The 16,426-nt window shown below is 43.6% G+C and overlaps 2 protein-coding genes across 2 annotated transcripts; one reads left to right on the top strand and one right to left on the bottom strand.

The window, feature by feature from the left end:
* Positions 1 to 6,677: 6,677 nt before the first annotated feature.
* LOC126708314 (uncharacterized) lies at positions 6,678 to 8,226 on the top strand. Its single transcript, XM_050408112.1, has 2 exons — positions 6,678 to 6,756; positions 7,887 to 8,226. Exons 1-2 carry the CDS (start codon positions 6,678 to 6,680, stop codon positions 8,075 to 8,077), a joined length of 270 nt encoding a protein of 89 aa, XP_050264069.1. The 3' UTR covers positions 8,078 to 8,226.
* Positions 8,227 to 11,759: 3,533 nt separating this feature from the next.
* Positions 11,760 to 12,889, bottom strand: LOC126710574 (putative cytochrome c biosynthesis ccmC-like mitochondrial protein). The gene has a single exon (XM_050411104.1). The coding sequence runs from the start codon at positions 12,525 to 12,527 to the stop codon at positions 11,775 to 11,777; it is 753 nt and encodes a 250-aa protein (XP_050267061.1). The 5' UTR covers positions 12,528 to 12,889; the 3' UTR covers positions 11,760 to 11,774.
* Positions 12,890 to 16,426: the final 3,537 nt, after the last annotated feature.

The raw sequence follows: 16,426 nt of genomic DNA, 5'->3' as shown, positions 1-16,426 counted from the left end.
CACGCGTGGCTAAAAGTAAGCCAAAAGAGCTTAAACTCTTTTTTTTAGTTCCACTGAGAAACTCGAGTCTTATAAAAGACGCCACTCTACGAGGGAAGTCCTCGTAGAGTGGCGTCTTTGCGAGTTCATCCCAAACAAAGCGAACCCCTTCCGGGTCTTGGTCGGGAAGATGCGGATAAAACGCCAATAGCCCGATGTCAGCTTCTACGGCATAAGCTTTAAAGAAGAGAGCTATCAACGCTAATAATAATAAACATTTCATAAGAAAATCCATTTTTTTTTGAATCTCAAAGGTATAGGTGAAATTTGGAAACAGTCATTTCAATCTTTTTCTTCCAATTCTAAGAAAGAGAAATCCCGAAAAATCCGTCAATAAATGACGAACCCCATTAAAGAGATGATAGGACAGGGCTAAGGCAGTAATCTCGACGGAGATTAGGATGAGCTCTGATGAAAAAAAGAAGAATTGGTAGAAATTCTTATAGGTGAAGCAAATCAAACCTATTTTCAGACAAAGAAGATAAAAAAACAAAACTATAGTGGCTAGGAAAGCCCCGGAGATTCTATGGGAAATAGGAAACGTTGAAGTGAGCTGTGGCTTATAAATAGGAAGATGAGGAGATAACGGTCGAAGGATATTTATGATATTAGGTTGGATTTATGTTCATTCGCTCTGCGGCATACCGAAAAAAAAAAGAGTATCGGTCGGTTGCCCTGTAGCCAGTGCCTAGCTCAGCTCCGAAGATTGACGAGAAGACCGCCACTGTACATCTTTCTTTCAAAAGATGAGAACACGCTCTTTACTAATAGAATAGAAGGTAAGGCAAAAGCAAGAGTGAAACTACGAGCTAAAAGCGGGTGTGCTCCTATTATAAGATAATACGATACCACCTCCCACTATTAGTAAACTACAGCCTCGTTGTTAATTGACTCCCTACTTCAATTAAAGCTCGCCCCCACCCCTTTTTGTCCCTCGCACTCACGTTTTTAAGCAGTCTTCCGGGCTTGGTTGGCTTCCTGTCTTCCTTCTGCCTTGCCTCCTTTGTAGACAACCTCAAATATCATATCCCCAATTGGGAGCTCATGCTAAGACAGCCCTGCCTCCCTCCTGTCTCCCTCCAGCTTGACTGCCTTGCCTTCACAGTTGACGAAACGAGTTGCCTTTTTCCCATCGATATGGCCTCCAACTAATGGCCCCACCTTCCAAGTAGCAGGACCGACCGACTCAAGCTGTAAAGGCCCCTTAGGTAGCCAACCATTATCCAGTAAGGAAGAGCACCTTAAGGAAACCGAAGGTAGCTCAATGAATGGAGAGAGTTACGAGAAGGGAAGGGCTTCATAGCTCCTTACTATAGGCGACTCAGGGAAAACCCCACCTTTTAATCTGACTAAGAAGTCAGGCCCGGAAACGGTTCCAATAGGGCATTCGTCCATCAAATAGCCGAAACAGGCCGTAAACGATCAAATAATGGCTTCTGAGAGCGTTTGTTACAAGCCGAAGGAAAGGAAGCTCGGAGATTCGCAGAGGTTATGGAATCTGACCCAACCACAACTCCAGCAAGAGTAGGCTCTAAAGAATGAAAAGACGTATAAGGGCTAAATCAATTTCATGCAGTTTTTTTTTGGGGAGAGATTTAGACAACCAACGACGTTAGCTACGAGTTCGCACCCCCTGCAAGATCACGTTTTTCATCAGCCACTGCTACTCTTTCTACCAATCCTGAATTCGAAGTACGGTAACATGGAAGTAACATAAGCAGATTCAAAGACAGAAGCGGAAGAAGCAGAAGTCCAATCCTTAATATATATTGCCGGAACTGGGCAAGCGAAGTTAGTTAGCTTTCTTTGAATTCTTTAATGTCCTCAGGGCAAAGCCAGGCACAAATCGACGAAGGAGAATTGGAATTGGAACCATAGTCCTTAGGCCTCAAAAGAGTATCCGTCTTTAATGAAAGTACAGGCAGAATGGAGTCGGTTTTCAAGGGGCGAAGGGAAGAGAGGGGCCTTTCTTACCTAAGGATCATTTCCCTTTCGACGGGTATGAGCTTCTCTTCTAGGAGCTCTACCTCCAACATCGCTTATTCTGCCTTGCCTCTATCTCTATCTAAGTGAATTTCTTCTTCATTCGATTCATAAGACCTCCTATTTGAAATAGCAAAAGCAGAAGGAGAACTCCCAGCTCTGGAGCTGATTGAATGATTCTTATTCACTGCTAAGCTAATCGTTCTGTCCTACTTGACTCTATTATGATACCTAACCCTAGGGTGAGAATCGCTAGCTCTTAGACTAGCTCTGGCTTGACGTTGACTCTTTCCAGGTATGATATTAAAGTAACTAGGGTTAGGGAGGGCGACATGGATTTGGATTCGGATTAGAATGAAAGGAAAGAGGAGACCCTCAATCAATGCTTTCGGGTTTATTCATCCTATCACACCGAACCCGAACTAGGGCTATGGTCCCTTCTTCGCATCTGAGCTTTCTGGGGAAGGCACGAGCGTAGGGAAAGGGAAGAAGCCAGTGCTTTAGAAGAGTTCTTTCTATCTCTTTCTTAATCTTCAGTAAGAGTCAGTTGATGAGAAGCCTCTGCCCAAAGGTGCTTTCGCGAAAGCCTAAGCCGGTCCCCGGATGGTGTAAGTCCTTACTGTTGAAGAAAGCGAGAACGGAGAGTACTAAACTGATAGAAGACTCCCACATGTGGCTAATAGTCTATATTGTGGGGCACCTTTCAGGTTCTGGAGAAAGTGCATTCCTAGGCTAAGGCATTCCTAGGCTAAGGAAAGGTAGTGCAGGATCGGATGACTTTCCAAGAGAGCCCTACGCCTTATGACAAAAGGGGAATCGGCCGATAAAAGAAACCTTCGTGCCTCCGGAATCACAAATTGACGTAGATGATAGAGGCAGAGCAGACGCTATGAATAGGGCTTACTCCTTTTCCTTAGCTTCACTCTTAGAGCACTTGCCCTATATTGTGGAGCACTTGTACTGATGCACACATCTACCAGGTCTCTCTCTGAGCAAGGTATTTTAGCTCACACGAGAGCCAGAAAGCTTTCCTTAAGATAATTCGCCCATACAATAGAATGACCATTTTATAGGTGAGTTACCCCATCATAATCATAAGTAGGGCTAGCTTGTGAATGTCGCGTAAGGCCTCCCGTGTGGAGAATGAACTAAGCCAATGCTAGACGATGGAAAAGTGATTAGCTTCCCTAATAGAAAAGGGAGGGCGTACCTTACCTTACTTATACTGACTCTAATATAATATAATATAATATAATATAATAGGCTTGCCTTAAGTAAAGGTGAAAAAAGTCCCTACTACTAGTGGGCAGAAGACCACTCAGTTAACTCAACTAGAGATAATAACTATAACCAACACTTATAAGAGTTCTCGTATGCACTATACATACATGAGTGAAGTGACTTCCGGGGGAAGGCACGAACGGACTCCTTATTCTACTGTAAGCATATGAAGGAATGGGCTCTACTCTCTCTGAATGGAGAGAATAAGTTCTACTCTTTCACTGGCTGCTATCTTACTAAAGAGTGGTCCTCTCTTTGCTACCCTCTCGTCACTCGCTTCCATTCGAGAAGACGAAGAGGATGACACTGGGGATCGTTCTTACTTAAAGAAATTCCCATGAGCTGCCTTGAGCCGGTAACTCCAAAATCGATGATTCTTGGCCACTGACTTACTGCTTTCATTCAAATGCCACTGATGCGTAAGACATTGAGTTGGACGACTTTCCTTCTGGTAATGCCTTTCATTCCCTGCCTTGCCCTTCTCAGCTTCCTTCTTTTTCCTCCCACCCTGGCGCTTGCTTTGTCTCTGCCTATGCTCTAGCTACCTACTATGCTTGCTCCAGCTGCTGCCATCTTTGCTCCAACCTTTACCTTTGTGGGATCCACTAGCATTGGTTCTCGAACTGAAACTGGAAATTTAACCAAAAAGTCTGCCTTTGCCACAGGCTCTGCTGCGAGCTCCGGTACTCGAATTGCCTCGGATGTTGAAACAAGTTTTTGAGCTCTAACTGAATCTAAGTAAACGAGGACAACTGGGTATGCAATCAACTATTGTTGGTTCTGAATCAACGGGTGAACCCGCTACCTCTACCTTTGCTTCTGGCTTTAATGCATGCGCTCGAACATGGACTAAATCTCGATCCACGCCTAGATTTGCCATTGAATTCGCTGCTGGAACTTAGTCAGCTACATTCTTAAACTACTGCTACCTTCCTTTCCGCTGCTTTCTCTGCTGGTGGTTTCGGAAAAACCTCCATTGGTGCTTCTCACTGTTATGCTGTGGGGTAAGCTGCTCCTGCAGGCACGGGATCTTTTATTGATATAAAATTTGTGACTACTGCTAGCTTTGCCACGAGGTCTACTGCTAGCTTGATTTATGCCTCTATTGCTTCAACCGAGTAAACCGTTGCTCTTGCTCTTGTCTATGCTTCCTCTTTTTTTCATGCAATAAAAAAACCCAGGCGACCTTTGCCAAATAGAGACTGAAAAAAGCTTCTATTTATAGGCGTTGGAGGCCCTTAACCCTTTTATTAGTAAGATAGGTTGTCTTGGTTCCGTAACATGGTTCAAACCTGGCTTTTCATGAATATTGAACCCCATCCACTAGATTTTAGTGCGCTGAATCATTTTCCTCGTACGGATTTGAGTACGAAAGGCCCACCCCTCAAAGCCTTCTTCCGAACTTGCCAACAAAAGCAGATCGGTCTCTATCAAAAAATCAAAGGCTAGAGAGAAGAGGGGCTTGGGGCTACATCAACTACTACGGTACAAGGTTTTGTGGCAAAATACTCTATTATCAACACATCCTATTACACGGCAATTACCACAGTTAGGAGATGTCCTCTTCTCTTAATAGCGAGAGCATCTTAATAAGTGAAGTGGTAGCAGACGGTCTTTCAGCAACAGAAACTGATTTGGTAGCATAAGTTATCCCTCTAGTGAAGCCTATTTGTAGCTTTCATCCTTCTTTTTCCTTACCAACCTTGAGGTAATTCCATGGGTGATTCAGTTCATCATACGGATTTCTTTTTAGAGCATATGGTATTCTACCAAACTACTTATGTTACGCAGATGCTTTGTCCTGCCAAGAGCGAGCGGCAGTATAAGGTATTGTCCCCGGCCTTCTGGCTCCTTTTTTGGAAGTTGATTTTATCGCGAAATACGTTCTGCCGTCTTTCTCTTTTCCAAGGAATGGGTACTGTTGGGCTATGGGTGGCCGGGTATCGTGTGATACCAATCGATCCAACGAGGCCGACAACATCTTCTTGAGTGAAAGCATCCGACTCGGCTTCTGCGATAGAAGACTCTTTTTTTCCACCCTCCGAGGAAGTGGCAGAGCCAATTGATAGATAGAATCTGCTCTCGGCGGATTACCCTTCTAGTGTTCACTATTATCCTAAAGTTCCTACCTAACTAAGCTGATGTATTTGCAGAGTCCTAAACTCCAGCGGGTCAACTCCCAGGGAACTCCTTATACATAACCTGGCGAAAATGCCCATTTTTTGCTCTATACGAACTGGGAGGCTCGTGGACGGACCTATTCCCCTACGCGTATGCGGACTGAAGGACAAAAAGAAACTCCTCAACCTCTGAGTTCTTCAGTAGATAGGCGTGACGAGGAATCGCCTAGAATATAGAATATAAATTGGCACCGGTTTTTTTATTGTTTATTGCTTTCACTGGAAGGCTTTCCTTCCCTGCCGAGGAGTTAGAACTAGGAGAGTCAGCCTACCCAGCCGCTATCAAGGATAGTTTTCTATAATGCTAGAATGTGAGGGAAAAAGGAAGACGCTGACATTCAGACTCGGTTGAAGCCCCTTTCACCTTCTTTGCTCGGGGAAAGCCTCTCAGTCCTCTTATAGAAGAGTAGACGAGAATGGCACTTGTGCCCAGAAGTCATTCAAACTAAAATACCGTTCGCCAACTACTCTACTATTACTATTGATCACTCGTGAACCCAAAAATGTCAAATTCAGGAAAAGCCGATTGGCGACATTAGCCTCTTCAGTGACAGCTTATGATGAAGCGAAACTAAAAAAGCCTATTTATTGAGAGGAGAGGCCAGGGCCTCCAAAAAGACCTGCGAAATATTCATCTTCTAGTTTTCCACTCTGCTAGATCTATAGCGGGTCAAGCCCTTCAGCCCTTAGGGAGTCTCTTTTCTTTCTCTAGGAAACCCGTAGGCTTTTTATTGGCTTTCCGGGAATGGGGTCCCTACAAATTGCAAAAACAGTGGTGGAGCGCCCACTTTCGGGGATCCGGGCAACCTGCCCAATATGATCTGCCTAAGCACTAAGAGAGACATCATGTGCGGCAGTGAACAATCAACCATGAGGCAAGGTACCCTTAAGGTAAGATACCGAAAGATCCGCTTCGCTAGTGAAAGGCGAGTGGTCTTATTCTACAGGCTGGGGATTACCCCTAATTTCTCCTCTAAGCTAGATACATACTCTTCTCCATATTTTTATAGGTAGGTCTGGGTAGGCCCCGACTATTTCAGTTTCACGTTAACATCCGCCACTGACTGCGGATGATTTTACTTTATTAAGATAAGAGACGGATACTCTGGCTGCCCTCAACCTAAAAGTAAAAAATGGGAAGAGCACAACTCCCTTTGGACATCATCTGCTCCGGCGAAAGCAGTTTGATCATCTATGGCAGAAACCGACTCAGCAACCAAAGTTATGGAAAAAGATCCAGCGAGGGCAGATCCTTTAGACGATTATAAGGGGGGTAGGTGATTCGGCTACATCAACTACTCAAGCATCTTAAGTGGTAACATATGGTCCAGCAACGGAAACCGATGACGTGATATAAATTTTCTCGCCTAAAGTCGCCGGTTCCAAGATAGCGCACTCTCCAATAGTGGAAAATGAAACGAAAGGCGGTCATCTTTTTCGAATAGAAGCTAGCAGCACTCGATGAAATGAAAGGAGTTCTAAGTCAACGACAGAAGTTTGATTATATATCATCGTCTGCGGAAGGCCTAGAGAGAGGAACAACCCCAGACGCGAAAACAACTCGAAAGGCGAATCTATTTCAATCTACAATCCCAGACGCGACAACAACCTAAAACGCGACATTCCTTGGGATCAGACATTGGTACCCCATCTCAATCCCCAATCGTCTGGTATCCCTTTCTCCCTTTTCTTTTTCTGCAAGAAATCGTCCTCATCGAATTGTCCGCATGCGAATCCTTATCCTCAAAATAGCGTATTCGTGGTATTCTCTTCCCAACAGCTTATTCTATTCCGAATTCCTACTCAATGTAGTGCACTCGCTCGCCTTCGGGTGAGGGAAGAGTTCGTAGCTTCCTAACTTGCCGAAGATAAGGTATTCATTAAAGCAGTAATCATCGAATGCATACCGATACCGAAAGAGTAAAGGTCAAAAGTATCCGGGTTAGAGTCACCAAGAAAGCAAGCCGGGAAGGCATAGAGTCGACGCAGTCAAGCAGGAAATCCCGTAATCGACAGCAAAAAGGCATACTCAAAAGTACAGGCAGAAGGCGCGCTAATCAAATCCTCTCTTTCAACTCTATCCTTTCTTGGTCCCAGCTAACCAAGCTCATTCCCAGCTCCCTATGAGCTCAGAGTCGCTAACGCTAAGAGGAATCAGAGCTTATTCCATCATTCCCATAGTCACAAGGGAAACCGAACCCAAGTGAAGTTAAGCCGAGTCCTTTTCTTCCTTTGCTACCGGGCATTCACTGCTGGTCACTCCTAAATCTACCGGGAGCCTGGTATGGACTGCTAAATCGATTCCTCTTAGCTTGGCTACTTTACCTTTACTACGATATCACCAGATGAGCAAGAAAAGCTTTCCCTATGACCTGGTTCAAGCTTTGTTTTGACTTCAAGCAGAGAGAAAGTTCGAAGATCAGGATCAGGATTTTCTTTCCAATCAATCTCCTCAACATTCAATGAAAGTGGGTCTATCGATACAAGTGGTAAGACCGAGAATTCAGCATCCAAGACCTGGCCGATGGCTACTTCAAATTCAAGTGCCACTTATCTTAACACAACTTGGGCTAATCGACTCCCAGCCTAGCTAGACCTGGTGAAAGCAATCAAGCCAAAGCAACACTTATTCCTTCAACGGCAAGAGCTGCAGATGAAATAGCAGTGGTTATGCCGACATTTCCCCTTATCTTATTTATTCCGATCCGGATTCCATTCTTTCGGTTAGGACTCTTTAAGAAGAAGCAGCTCTTTCATCCGTATCTGGTGGAGGAAGGGGAGAAGGAAGAAGTCTTACCTGAGTAAGCCTTAGGCCTTAGGGGAGTCACTTTCCGACCCGGGTTCCATGATTAAGGAGTTTGAGTGAACACCCGGTGAAATGGATTTAGGAAAGCACGTGCCATCCTCACCTTAATTAAGAAAGACCAGGCGAGATTTAGCTGTTGGAAGAATAGGACCGGCTATTGAAGAAGAAATTGACGTAGAAAGAGGCATTCAAGAAGCTGCGATTGCTCTTGTCGACTCTTCATGGCATGGTTGGCCGGGAATGAGAACAAAAGGAGTAAGCAGTCCTCTCGCTTGGTCAGCTCTTGGCCAATCTCTGCATTCGAGCGATTCGCGCCATCCATGGTTCTGGCTCTAGTTGTCGGACTAGGAGCAGCTATATCATCCGCAGCAGATCTTATAGAAGAAGAAGCTATTGATGCTTTTGGACGTCTTTCCTTGACACGAAGGCTATAAGCATCGATCTTGCCTTGGTGTTGACCCGAGGAGCGGTAGACGAGGCTTTCTCTGTTCACGACTCCGGTGATATTGAATCAGCCCTTTGGCTTTAGCTGGGCACCTTGGCACTAGGATGTGAAGCTGTGAACAAATAGTCTTTTGTCCCTTGTTAGACTGCTCTGGCTCGGTACTGTGTCGATTGGGTCTGAGGGTTGTTCCATCCACTTGGTCTTCTTTGTACCGTACCTAGAGAAAGGAGAAGATCGAATTAGCTCTGGTTCCGCAAAGACAAGAATTAGCTCTGCTAAGGAATCGAAAGCATCCAATCCGCTAAGAGCAGAAAATCACATAAATAAGGTATATAGCACCCTACCTTGCTCAGAGAGAGGCAAAGAGAAAGCAAGATAGCTGGCATTTTCACTCAAGAGTGAAAGTTAGATCCATTCGCGCCCAGAGGCAGAGCAAAGAAGGCCTTAGATCTTTGCTTGACAGTCGAGTCAGAGTAGCTCTTTTCGAACAAAGAAGAAACTGGCTAAGATTCAATTGACCTATATAGCCACCAGTTCAACTAAAGGAAGAAGCTTTTCCCGCATTCCTGTTGATGCAGAGATCAGACGAGAAGGCCCATCTCTTTACTAGAATCCGATGTGATAGAAGGAGCTGCTCTAGCTTAAGCTTAAGTTGATCCTTACTTAATAGAATAGCCGAACGAATTAGCCATAGAGCTCATCCCTGGTGAAATAGTTGATGATTTCTTGATTGTTGACTGCTATATCTTAATTAGAGAATCCGACTGGGAACGAATACTTTGAGCTCTTCTTCCTCTCGTCGACTGGTCACTCATGCTTGAAACAAAAAGAATAAGCGATGCCATTGAATCTGTTAGAGGAAGGCTAGAAGAGAGTAGCTCATGCTCGGCAAAGTCCGATCGTAGAATATCAAAGTATGTTTCCCCGGAGTGGTTCAAGCTTATGTGACCAAGGAAAGAAAGAAATATTCTTCACCAAGAAAGGTAGCGAAGTCACCTCCATTCTCGATTTCTATTGCGACAGAGGAAGGTATCATAATAGAGTCAAAATCACGATTAGAGTCAGTCCGGATAAAAGGAAGAATCCAATCCGCAGCTAGTCTTGGGATCAAGGCTTCTTTCCTTTGCTGAATCAGGAATAGCCGACTCCAGGTAAATGCTTTTCCCAGCTCAAAGGCGATGACTAGTAGATTCGGGGGTACCTAGAAAGCGAACAAATGTTCCCATGGTCATGATTGTTGACTAAACTGCCCTTTCTCTGATTCCCCTTGCCGACTCTGAACTAACTCATGCTTGAATGTGAACAACCGATAGCACGGAAAGCAGCATTCTACTGATTTGATTACCTTCTTCCCTTCCAACTATTATAGTAGGAATTCTCTCTCGAACCCTAGAACCTTTGGGCTAGGAACCCGAGAAAAGCGAATGTTCAAAGCTTTCAGCGGGCTAGAGTCGTCTTCTTGCTGTTGTTGAATGTGAAGTTGTGATCAGCTTAGCAGTAAAGAGCTCTTGTTTAGCGAAAGTCGTATTCGGATTCTACTTGAGCGGCCTTCTTTCTCTGAGTTACGGCAAAGGTAGTTCGGTAAGCCTCGTCATCTAGTATGACCGAAGCATTAGCCCTGTCTCTATCCTTGGGCTAAAGGCCCATAGACTGACTAGCTACCAGAAAAAAAAGAAGTAGGGCAATCAAATAGCAGGCTATGTAAATAGATGGGCTCACACTCTCCACCTGGTAACCCCTCCCTTGATATGATAGTAGGAAGTCCCTGCTATGGCACTATCTCTGACGTTAAGACACTGCCCTTTGCGATTGAAGGAAGGTCGGGAAAGAAGACTGGACCCGATGTTCCAGATCATTACGAATCCTAAGCCAACTGAGTTATCTCGTTTGGTGTGGGCATGAGTTGAAGTTTCAGTTGTTGTAAATTCTCGATGAGAAAGGTATTATTATGGGAACTTCTCAATAAAGTGACCCTTTTTGGAAAGACTTAGGCTTAATCGCAGCTTAACAGGCTCGCTCGCTGCATCCTTCTTCTTTTAAGAGTTCTTTCGAACCCCTTTCTAACACCCTCTTTTTCGTTGGTAATGGTTTCAGGTTCTGAATGGATGTCCCAATTCGGTGAATTCTTAAACCGAAATGGATTCTTGCCCAAAAAATAAGAAAAAGGCTTGGCAGCAAAAAGGCTTTTCCAAGGAGCAACTTCCTTATTAGGAGGTTCCCTATTGATATAAAATCACTCTCAAACAGGGGTGGTGGGTGGGTACAGAAAGACTAATCCAATCTTTTCATTCAACAAGAAGTACCACCAGTGTGAGAGAATGCGATTCCGAGTGATAAGACGTAGGATAGAAGGTATAGGATGGAACCGAATCGAGCCTACAGGGAAGTTGCTCCTTAGAATGCCAAACCAAATTAGAAGCAAGCAAGGCTTTCTTTTCTTGTAGTCGGGGAAAGAATCTCGGGGTTGATGCTGAACCAATTCTTCCATTCCAGAGCCCAGAGGAAGAAGAAATAACATTCCATGCTACGAGGCATCGCCTGTTGTACAGTTGCTTTAGCCTAGGAGCCAACCTAGCTAAGGCAATATCCCAAAGTAGGGGCAGCTAACTGTGTAGATAGATGCTCTTTCCTCTTAGGGAAAGCTATTCCTTGAGATGAGATACTACTGCTTAGATTAGATGGTTAGCTTAGTAGATGCTTTCTTGTAGCTCTACCATTTAAAAAGCACTTCTCTTATGTTCTTGAGTTAGTTTTTTGTCTTGTAGCTACTACCGATATGCTATGCAATTGGATGTATAGGCCTCCTATCCCATACCCAATCCAAGAGAGCATCCTAGTGGGCCTGTTTGTTAGAGGCGAATGGTCGGCTGCTTGGTTCCCGAATGGGTCTGCTTCCAGCGAGTGAAGTGCCCCATAAGCTATAAGGGTGAGCTATATGTATAAATTCCGTGAGCAGCAATTGAACTGAGCGTTCCAAGTGCATCCAGTAGGAATCGAACCTACGAATTTGCCTCTTTATTAGGTTGGGCGCTTTAACCATTCAGCCATGGATGCAAAAAGACTCAGCGAGTGAACTAGGTTTTGGTATTCCTTCTCGAGCTTCTATTTCTTCCGTTAAGGGAGATTCGAGAAAAGATGGAATAAGAAGATGTGTTTCCAGAACAAAGAAGATACGGGTTGAGAAGGGGAAGTTAGCAAAGTTAGACAAGATTGGAATGAGCATAGGAACATGTATTGATGTACCAGATCGGCTAATGCTCCCAGGTTGATGCGATGTATTCCACCAGTTGACTGAAGACTTTATTATTGGTATATCGATCGGTCCAGCACGGATTGAAATAGAAGCCGGTTCGACAGGAAGCTTTTGAAAACGCAGTGCACCCAGGTAAATAAGAAACGAGATGAATACGGAGGTTAAACGAGCATCCCACACCCAAAAGGTGCCCCTCATAGGTCTTCCCTGAAACCCCCCAGTAACTAAGGTAAACAACGTAAAAAAAGCACCCATTTCTGTACCGGTTCCGGAAGAGTGAAGAAAAAGGGGGTGTTTTGTTAATAGGAAGAAGAAAGTGTTTATAGCCGTAGCGATATAAACAAGAATACTCATCCGAGCCGCAGGAACATGTACATACAGAATACGAGAATTTCCACCTTGTTGAAGATCTAGTGGTGCTACCCGAAGACTTAAATGAATAGCCATCGCTGTTAAGAACAACCGAGATCCAATAAGAATTTGCGCGTAGCTTCTGGTCTTTGACATCAAAAAATACGGTTGTAATAATGAAATGGACATGTGAGAATTTGGTCCTAGCTAGTGGAACAAGAAAGACATGGATCTATATTCAATACGCAATAAAAGGATTTTCCCCAACGAAGAATTCCCCCTGGCTTTGTTTTCGCTCCGCTCGTGCGTGGCACTCCTTGCTCACGAAGCGGCATACTGGAAAAAAAATAAAGAAGAAAAAGCCCATTCCGCAACCTTCTTAACTAGAAAGAGGGGGTTCCTTGGGGCGACACAATATTGATAGAAGCTTCTTCTTCATTCTCAACAGGAATGCATCAACAAAATTGCCCTTCCATATAGATCGTCGTGGCATGAACTCAGAATTTCTTAGCTTCGATTCCGCCCCTGCTCGAAATCCAGCTTTGGTGGGATTCACTTTATCTAATTTTTTATAAGAATCTTCTTTAAGAGCAGCATCTAGATTTTTGAGGGGTTTTATTTGATTCTTTGTTTGGTTGTAGACCCCAGCTTCTTTTCCAGTGTCCTTCTGCAACTTTGGCTTCGCTGTTTGTCTACAACTTTTATTTGTTAGTTGTGGTAAGGTTTTTATTTTAAATTTTGGTATAACCATGGAAGCTAAGATTCGTTCCTACTACTAACTTTTATTTTCTGCTTTCTGCCATGCACAGTGAGGGACTGAACCTATAAAGTTTAGAAGCTGTCTACAAATTCCAACAATAGCAAATTGAAAAGGTAGAGCTGTGTTATTTTTTTCTTCCCTATCTATTTTTGAAGCATATTTTGAGAGACTTCATTGTGATTGTAAGGTTGAATTTATTCAACCATCTAATTGGCTTTATTCCGTGCCAAATTTGCTTGTAATTCAGCATTTAGTAACCCTGTATTTAGGTGGGATTGTTGTAAGGGTAGTGAATGAGATAGTGTGAAGATTGCTCAAGTGTGTGCAAGAAAACAGAGTGTCGCGGCTGGGACTCGCGACTGGACTCGCGGCTTCAACCCGCCAGAAGATGCACACGTGCCAAGCATGCTGGAAGATGAACAGTCATGCTAGCTGGAGCACTACAGGACAAAATAGGACAACTGGCCATACGGTTAACTCGCGACTGGAACTCGCGACTTAGTCAAGCCGCGAGGTCAAGCCGCGAGCCACCCCTGTTTTGGAAAAAACCTGACGTTTCGCATTCCACTCCACTTCAGTATAAATACCCTTTTAACCCACGATTGAAAGAGAGCTTCCAGAGAGAATTTTGAGAGAGAAACCCTAAAGAAAAACCAGATTGTTTCACCCACAATCTCTACCTTAGAGTCTCATCAAATTCCCTCACTCTCTTCCTCTCCATTGTCAAATCCTTGAGAGGCCATTATACCAAACCTGGTTCTCACCATTATCATCTCTGTGAGAAAGACGTTTGGAGTTCTGGGAAGCAGTTAGGAAGGAGCCAATCTTTATTGGTTGATGCTACGGTGTAGTAGCGGAATCCGGAAAGCTAGAAAAGAAAAAGGTTCGGCGCAACCTCGTTGGAGCAAGAAGCTTGGAGGGCTTAGGTGCATTAGGTAGATTAGGCTTGGAGGGTCTATTGCTGTCCTTGTATCCCAACTGTATTTTCTAGTGGATTGATTACCGCTTGGAGGGCGGCGGAGAGGTTTTTCGCCGAGGTCTTCGGTTTCCTCTTCGATAATATATCTGGTGTTATCGCTGTGTTTGCATCTTCCTTCCTCTCTATCTCTGCCTTTACATTATCTGCTGTGGTTATTTTGTTGTGGCTTAGATAGTTGTTTAATCAATTCCATGTTATAGCATATGTTAAGTTTCCGCACTCTAGTAGTTTAACATATTGCGTGTGTTGATTAAATTGATTTTTGGGGGTCTAAACGTTCAAAAGTGTTTTTGTACACGTTTTTGAACTTTTAATTGGTATCAGAGCGGGTACACATCTGTTTGGTTTCATTACCATTTGTGTGATCCTAGACCCCTGTGTAGTGGTTGTTGTTTTTGTTTATACCATGCTGAATTGTAGCTCAAGTGTTTGTGAAAATGTCTCTATGCATATGACTGAAAGGTGTCTTACTGATGACCTTGTAGAGTTATTAAAAACTAAGAAACATGCTAGAGTTTTTGTTCACATGCTGAAATTTCTTGAGAATCAGAATCTTGTCTTACACAGTAGCATATCTGAATCAAAATCATTGATTAAGAAATACAAAAGAAAGAATAGAATGTTGTGTGAGATGATTGAGAATCTGAAAATGAAAAATCAATCCAAAAGTAGCATGAAACCTGATGATGAGTTTGTGTTTGAAGGTCAAGATTGTCTGTCACATGTGAACCTATTTGTGCATACCTCATTAAAGGTGTTTAATGCATGTTTGTGGTATCTTGATAGTGGGTGTTCTCGCCATATGACAGGGGATAAGTCATTGTTTAAGTCACTCAAAGAAAAGGTGGGTGACTATGTGACCTTTGGGGATGGAAGCCATGCTCAAGTCCTAGGCAAAGGAACCATCGAGATACCCGGTTTGCCTCTGTTGAAAGATGTGCTGTTCATAAAAGGGCTGAAAGCGAATTTGCTGAGCATCACTCAAATTTGTGATGACGACTTCCTGGTACAATTCTCCAAGAAAGGATGTTTGATCATCAATAAAGAGGGGATTCAGGTTTTGGAAGGAAATCGGACTACGGATAACTGTTATGGAATAGTTCCCACGGCACCAATATCTTGTAGAAGTGCTCGGGTGGATATGTTGGAGCTGTGGCATCACAGATTTGGGCATGCCAACTTCAAACAAGTAGCCAAAGTCTCCAAACTTGAAGCAGTCGAGGGACTTCCTAAGTTTGGAAAAGTAAAGAAGACCATTTGTGGTGCATGTCAAATGGGGAAGCAAACTAAGGCAAGCCATCACAAGGTAAATGTGATAGCCACCTCTTGTTGTTTGGAGTTACTTCATGTTGATCTGATGGGGCCCACCAGAACTGAAAGCCTAGGGGGAAAAAGATATATTATGGTCATTGTGGACGACTACTCAAGATACACTTGGGTTGAATTCCTTAGAGAAAAATCAGAAGCTTGTGAGAGGCTGGAGATTCTGTGCAAGAAACTACAAAATGAAAAGGGGATTCCAATAGCCAAAGTTAGAAGTGATCATGGGAGAGAATTTGAGAATGCAAAATTCGAGTCCTTCTGTGAGAAGAATGGTATTAAAAGAGAGTTTTCAGCTCCTAAAACTCCACAACAAAATGGAGTGGTAGAGAGAAAAAATCGTGTGATTCAGGAGATGGCAAGAGTCATGTTGCTTAATAAGCAAATACCTCAAAATTTTTGGGGAGAAGCCGTCAACACCTCGTGTCATATTGGCAATAGGATTTTCTTTCGAGCTGGTACAAAGAAGACTGCATATGAGATATGGAATGAGAAGAAGCCTAAAGTGAAGTATTTCCGGGTATTTGGAAGTAAATGTTATATCTTAAATGATCGAGAGAATCTTGGGAAGTTTGATGCAAGAAGTGATGAGGGTATTTTTCTTGGCTACTCTACTACAAGTCGAGCATATAGAGTGTTCAACAAGAGAACAAAGACTGTGATGGAATCCATAAATGTCAAGATTGATGACGCCTTACCTAAGGTGGAAATGATTGATGATGTAGAAGGGCCGAGCACCGAAGAGCCTGATGTTGAGGTAGAAGCTTTGGATATAGAAGGTGAAGAACCTATACCAGAAGTAGAATCGACTCCCATCAACCCAAGAAGGGAAACGAGATCGATGTCTAGAACTTCAAGTCCTCTTACTCCTCCAGAAGTTCATCCTCCTATCTCTCGTAGTGATGAAGTCTCCACTTCAAAAAGGCCTTCCTCAAGAATTCTCAAGAATCATCCGGAAAGTAATATCATAGGATCACTTGATGACGGTCTTCGCCTTAGGAAAGGAAATATTCTGCTAGCCAATCATGT

This window comes from Quercus robur, chromosome 12, assembly GCF_932294415.1.
Source record: "Quercus robur chromosome 12, dhQueRobu3.1, whole genome shotgun sequence".
Taxonomy (NCBI): Eukaryota; Viridiplantae; Streptophyta; class Magnoliopsida; order Fagales; family Fagaceae; genus Quercus; species Quercus robur.
Note: the sequence above shows the minus strand (reverse complement) of the source record. Positions and strands in the feature narration are given on the sequence as shown.

Bases quoted from the DNA above. Each gene is read 5' to 3' on its own strand.
- LOC126708314 (XM_050408112.1), top strand. From the start codon at position 6,678: ATGGCAGAAACCGACTCAGCAACCAAAGTTATGGAAAAAGATCCAGCG. The intron at 6,757-7,886 runs GTAGGTGATTCG...GACTTCAAGCAG, and splicing joins TTTAGACGATTATAAGGGGG to AGAGAAAGTTCGAAGATCAG.
- LOC126710574 (XM_050411104.1), bottom strand. From the start codon at position 12,527: ATGTCCATTTCATTATTACAACCGTATTTTTTGATGTCAAAGACCAGA.